The sequence below is a fragment of the Epinephelus moara genome, chromosome 3 (genome assembly GCF_006386435.1).
Source record: "Epinephelus moara isolate mb chromosome 3, YSFRI_EMoa_1.0, whole genome shotgun sequence".
Classification (NCBI taxonomy): domain Eukaryota; kingdom Metazoa; phylum Chordata; class Actinopteri; order Perciformes; family Serranidae; genus Epinephelus; species Epinephelus moara.
In genome coordinates this window covers 684,206-690,495 of record NC_065508.1, presented here as the reverse complement: position 1 = coordinate 690,495, position 6,290 = coordinate 684,206, and the positions used below count along the sequence as shown (strand labels likewise).

General features: G+C 39.1%; 1 protein-coding gene across 1 annotated transcript in view; it reads left to right on the top strand.

Annotated features, from left to right (window-relative positions):
* The window catches only part of LOC126388049 (odorant receptor 131-2-like), a 10,910-nt gene that overhangs the window by 1,279 nt on the left and 3,341 nt on the right, over positions 1-6,290 (top strand). The window contains exons 3-4 of the mRNA XM_050040940.1: positions 585-729; positions 993-1,138. Of these exons, the coding sequence (XP_049896897.1) occupies positions 585-729; positions 993-1,138 (291 nt within the window). The remainder of the gene's footprint in view (positions 1-584; positions 730-992; positions 1,139-6,290) is intronic.

Below are 6,290 nucleotides of genomic sequence, written 5' to 3'. Positions count from 1 at the left end.
TCTGACGCAAAGTCCATTAAAACCTGATGATAGGACACCTCGAAGGGCATTATCCCGCTTATACCATGGTCACTTACCAAAGAAATGAATATTAAATCAGTTATTTATGCTTTAATGTGTTTTACAGTTAAAATAATGAGGGGAAAAAATCATAATTCATCTAATGGAATATTCAAAGTCCGAATGAACCCACCTAGAAATATATTTTGGTCCACATTTAAAAAACATTATTAAGCACGCCACACCTTTGTGACCTCTGAACCTGTGTGACATCAGTCACGTTCGTGTGTACAGGTGGGGGGGTCCTCAAGGAAAAAAGGTTTGGAACCACTGCTCTAAATGACAGTTTTGATTATTTTTCGATTATTTGCCCAGCCCTGCTTGTATGGGACTTATGGTGCCACAGAGACTGCAGACTATTTCATGTAAATTGATTGTAAATGTGTGCCTTGTGCGCACCAATTGTGTTCTTTCAGACGCCCAAGACAAATTTCTTCTACAGGAGACAATGAAAGGCTAATCATCAAATCATCATCAATCAGCTTGTGTTTGACACAGTATAATTGTGTGCATGTGTCTTGTAGCCAACTTCTGAATCTGAGGAGTCATTAGATGAGGACCCACTGCCCAGAAACTGGAGTAAGGCCCAGCTGCAAATAAAGGAACTTCAAGCAGAGAACAAGAGGCTTAAAGAAGCCAATATGAAAGAGATACTGGATGCAATGAAAGGTAAGTTTATGAAATTAGAAAAAAAGAAGTTAAACAGTCTGTTCATGTAAAGACATGACCAACCATAACTGCATGACAAGTAGTTTCAGATGATCTTGATAAAAACATGTATAAATGTTTTATATTTAGCTTACTTAAACTTGCACAAGCCCTTATTTTATTTTATTGTATGATGTTTGGAACCTGTCTCAACAAGCAGTCATGGGGCTTAAAGTTTTTTCACCCTTGTCTTATAATCATTTATATCTTCATTCTCTTAACAGAGCTTCCACTAGTAGTGGAGATGTTGAAAGGAATTATTGAGAACCTCCCAACCTCAAGCCATGCATCCATGTCATCCCAGTCCATACAATCTATGGACTCACCAGTGTCTGCACATGCCTCTCCTCAAGTGGACTCTGATGACATGGTAAATACCTCACATAGAAAGAATGTTAGAATCCATGTGTGTAAATGCTGATTGTAAGAGTTACCGTCTTTGCCATGTGTGGCAAAACTCTGACTATTTATCTATTTAAAGATCAAGGAAATCCACTGTTAAAAAAACAAAGTAAAAAAAAAATCACTAAATGCATGATGTTTCCAAAGTCAATGAATAATCGTGTTAAATAATCGTGATCTCAATATTGACCAGAAATAATTGTGATTATGTTTCATAATCGAGCAGCCCTACTTCCCAGCTTATCTGAGTTATGTTGTATAGTTGTGCTCTATAGATTTAATTGCAAACTACAACTCATCAAACTACGACAAATCCCATAGACATTATCAGGCAGATACGAAACTTGAAAGAAACTTTCAAAGCGAACTTGGGATACAGAATAGAAAACTTGACATAGGAGCTGTGCAAAAATTACCCAATTGCAATTGCAATTTTCCATGAAGGAAGGCTAGCAGCAGAATCAAGACTCATTTGGAGTGTGTTTATGATTAAACAGTGCGCACTGAGCATCAAGTCATCTCACCTGATCCACGTATTGCGTGTGTTTCCAAAGCTTGATATACACACCTAACTGATCATACACCTAACCGTATCCCCGCTGGCATTTTTTTCAAATAATTGCCACACAGTGCTTTGATTGTTGCTGGTTGCCATCGCGTTTACAACTCAACTATAAGAAGTCACATGATAATAACAAGTTATTAACGTTACTTAATGCTCCATGTCTGTTATGTGTAACATTACTGCACTCAAGTTTTTTCAGGCAGCATTATCGCTCCTAAATAGTTCATTTTTGATTATTTCATTATTGATTATTTTCTAAATGGTTATAATTTGCTAACCGGTTACTCGTACGTGTGTACTGTCCCACCCCTAATAATGTGCAACCAATTGCAAACTAACTGATCACTTATTTGTTTTGCAGGTGTCTCTCATGCCAGGCTCTGATGTCAAGGTCCCCAGACAAAAGCTTAACTCTCTGCGAACTACAAATTTATCAGTTTACGTCGGGGACCTTGCTGTGCTTGTCTACGGAAGGGAAATACTGTCTTGCTCAAGTTTGACAGGGAGACCGTCAGGAGCACACAAAGATGTGGGATCAAAACCACAACTCGATACCTCAAAACTCGATGCTATACTTGGTGAGTGTATTTAATTAAAGGTAAATTTCATTGTAAAGTAAATTCCTACACATGACCTCTACAGTTTTTATATAGAATGATATTTTATGTTGGAGGTTAAAGTGACTTAGTTGAATCGCTGTCATCAATTTGAAATAATTTGAAATCCAATGTGAAATTACAGTACAAGAGGCACTCAGAGAGTGCAACACTGCGTGTTTGACACTATAAAACCAAATCTTTGAATGATAGTTCAAGTTATATAAAAGCTAATATTAGTGTTAAATGGACTGTACTTATATAGTGCTTTTCTAGTATTATCAACTACTCAAAGTGCTTTACAATACCGGTCTATCAGTCACCCATTCACACCACATTCATACACTGATGTCTGGAGGTTGCCACGCAGGGTACCAACCAACTCATCAGGATCTAACTAACATTCATACACTGATCTCCCTCTGAGCTACAGCTGCCCGTTAAATGTTAACCATATGTGTATCTCTCACCAGTGTACTGGCATCGGGTGGAAATTTTGAAATTTGACCTTATGCAGTTACCTTTACCTTTGAGTGGTTCTACTCAAAATCAAATAATTTTTCAATTTCGTGACCCACAACACTTCCACTTAGTTTAGTCCAAATCAAATCAAAACTGTTTTAGTTATGCTGTACTCACACTCACACGCACAAATACACAAGTGAAAACAGTGTCCCACATGTGTTACATGGCACAGGTTTAATGATGGCTACATGTGTCCCAAAGCATTAAGGTAGCAATCACAGAAGCACTATTAGTATTAATTCAAAACTTCTGTTGCATAGCTGACAGCAGTCTGTTGGTTTTGCAACACTTAATTCCATGTCAAAGTTTAATCAAATGTGAAATCTCCACAAAGCCTGGAGGCTTTTTCTTCAAATTGGGCGCAAATTTCAAATTGGAATCAAGGATGAACTGATTACATTTTGTGGGGTTAGTTCACCTAAGTGTAACTCTAAACATTTTTAGCAATAACTCAAGAGTTCATGTTAGTTATGACAAAGTATCACACAAAAATCAAATACTATAAAATGATGAAGTGAGGACATTTTATACCCAAAATTTCAAAAGTCAGCTTCACTTAAAATCATAATGTTTTGCACAACAAAAAAAACAACTCTTCTCTGGCCGGTTCACAACACCATAACTCAGGAACAGAAGGGGAGGTTGTGCCCGTTTTTGCATTTGGTTGCCATTCATACTGACTTGGTGACACTAATGACACATTTGTTTAGAATTTATTTTGAAGAAACATATTTTATTTGTAAGGTTTGTTGATAAGTTATTATATTTGATATCTGATTTTGAAGTAATAAGTATAGAAGACGTTGTATTAAAAGGGGGGGGGGGGGGGTTACATGACACATTTGTTTAGAATTTATTTTGAAGAAACATATTTTATTTGTAAGGTTTGTTAATAAGTTATTATATTTGATATCTGATTTTGAAGTAATAAGTATAGAAGACGTTGTATTAAAAGGGACTTCATTACCCAGAAGGCTCGCGGAGCGACACGTATGCGTCAGTTGGCTTTTGTTGTTGTTAGCAGCCAAGTTGTGTACTCCCACATCCATGTGTACTCCTCGTTTGCACGAGCTAACGTGTCCATCCCTTTTTTCATAAACTAAAGATGATGTTTGATTCTAAGTCCAGAGTCTCGTCTCATCAATTTTAAGGCTGTAAGACGACGCTGCAGCAACATCTGCACAGAAGTTTATTATTAGTAAACTAATAGTATACCTAGAAGGGTACTTGCAGTATACTTTAAAGTGTACTTTCATAAACTAAAAAGTGGACTAGAAGTGTATTATTAGTAAACTAATAGTATACATAGAAGGGTACTTGCAGTATACTTTAAAGTGTACTTTCATAAACTAAAAAGTGGACTAGAAGTTTATTATTAGTAAACTAATAGTATACCTATTAGTTTACTTGTAGTATACTTGCAGTACGAAATAAAACTTTTCGCATGTACTTAAAGTTTACTTTTCTTACACTTACAGTATACTTAAAGTGTACTTTTGATAAACTAAAAGTGGGCCAATTTAGTCCCAAGAAGTATTAAAATAGTATACTCACAAGTATACTGCAAGTATATTGATATTAGTATACTTGTACATGAAAGTATACTTTGGGAAATACACTTTTACTATACTTAAGTATACTTCATAAAATAAACTTGAAGTATACTTCTTTTTGGTAAGGGAAGAGCTTGATGGAGCAGTCATGCAGCTATAACCATCTGGTAACAGCCCTTCCTACATTAAGAGTACAGTCTGCTGTGGAAACCTTAAAGAGATTTATGGTTTAAGCACGTCATTGACATCAGCCGGGACAACCAACTCAGGGTCCGTTTCATTGTCTGGCTTGGCGCCAATTACAGCGCTGAGTTCTGGAGACTCTCGGTTGCTGGGCAGCAGAGGCTCAGGTCACTAGGCAGCTTAGACAGCCAGTGGTGTAGGAAGCCATTACGACCACATTGTCTTTTGTGGCCTCCATGAGAACCTGTAAAACTGGCAAGGCAAAATCCTTTGAGAAGTGACAGGTGTCAGGGTGGCTCCTCATGCGGTCTATAGATGACTCAAAGGATTCAGGAAAGGCAGGCATCGGGGTTGCCAAATCAGGATAGGCAGAAGGCATGCTGTCCAGCTAAGGATTTAAGCATGTAGCGGACTAGCTGGCTCAGGACATGCGGGCGATGGGGGCGCCACATCAGGATGCAGGTTCAGAAACCTGAGTCTATCAAGTAAAATGCAGGCCCAGATACAGGCTGAAGGAAAGCCTATTTTCTAGCAGACTGAGAAGCCAGCAAGAGACCACCTGGCAGAGGTGCAAACTGAAGGATGGCCTTCTGATGGCTAAAATTCTGGTGGCTAGCTAGCTGTACACTGGAGGCTAGCAGGCCCAATGCTAGCTGACAGGAATGGCTGGTAATTGGGTTTGTTGCTGGCTGGTGGAGCTGCAACTGGAGGCTAGCTGCAAACTGGAGGCTGGCTGTCATCAGATTACTGGCTAACAAACTGGATGCTAGCAGTCTGAGGTGCAGAATGATTCCTGAGGACTTGGGGGCTAAGGCTCAGGCTGATATCTCGGAAGCTGGGACTGATGATGCAGTCCATTAGCACAAAGTCAGAATTTCCAAGTTCTCATTTGGAAATTTCAACAATCATCCCTTAAAGGGGAACTAATGTTTTTTTCAACCTGGGCCCTATTTTCCGATCTACTTTTGTCTGAATGAGTCATAGGATATTCAATATGTGACATTTCTCCAGTACGAAGCTAGGGCTGACCTGCCTGCAGCCCGTGAGTGCGCCCTATATTAAATAATAGGGCACTCAGACAGCATCAAACAACGTCAAAATACGTCCACTAAAAGTGCATTTTTTTCACACAGATAGGCTCGGATTGTTAGTATAATTATCCGACAACATAACGGAAAGGAGAAATGAACGTCTGTGTTTACCTTTAGCTGGATTCGGACATGTTCCTCTGCCTGTTGCTGCTCCCTCTCTCTCCTCATCCGCTCTTCAGTTTCAATGAGCTCTGCGTCCGTGTACCTTCGTGTACTCCGTGTTCAAATAAATACGGGTGGTCATCAAATTCAAATGGCTCATCCAGATCCAGTTGGTCAAAATCGGGTAAAAATTCGGACATGTTTGTTGTGGCAAGTCAAAACACTCGGAGAGTGAAAGTATGGCTCTGAAATCACACGTCTCGCGAGATTTGAGTTGTTGCAGGAAGTTACCACTGGAGTGACCTTACAAACGCGAGGAGTTACTCTGTTTGGAGTAGTCATGGCTGAATTTTTACCCGATTTTGACCAACTGGATAATCATGAAGCTGGCTGAGTGTTGTCTGATCACTGATAGTACTGTTTTGAAGCTGAGTGACCGACTTGTCATTTGGAGCTCCGCCTGGATCTTTTCATGGAAAAAACACTGTAGAATGGTCATACTTTG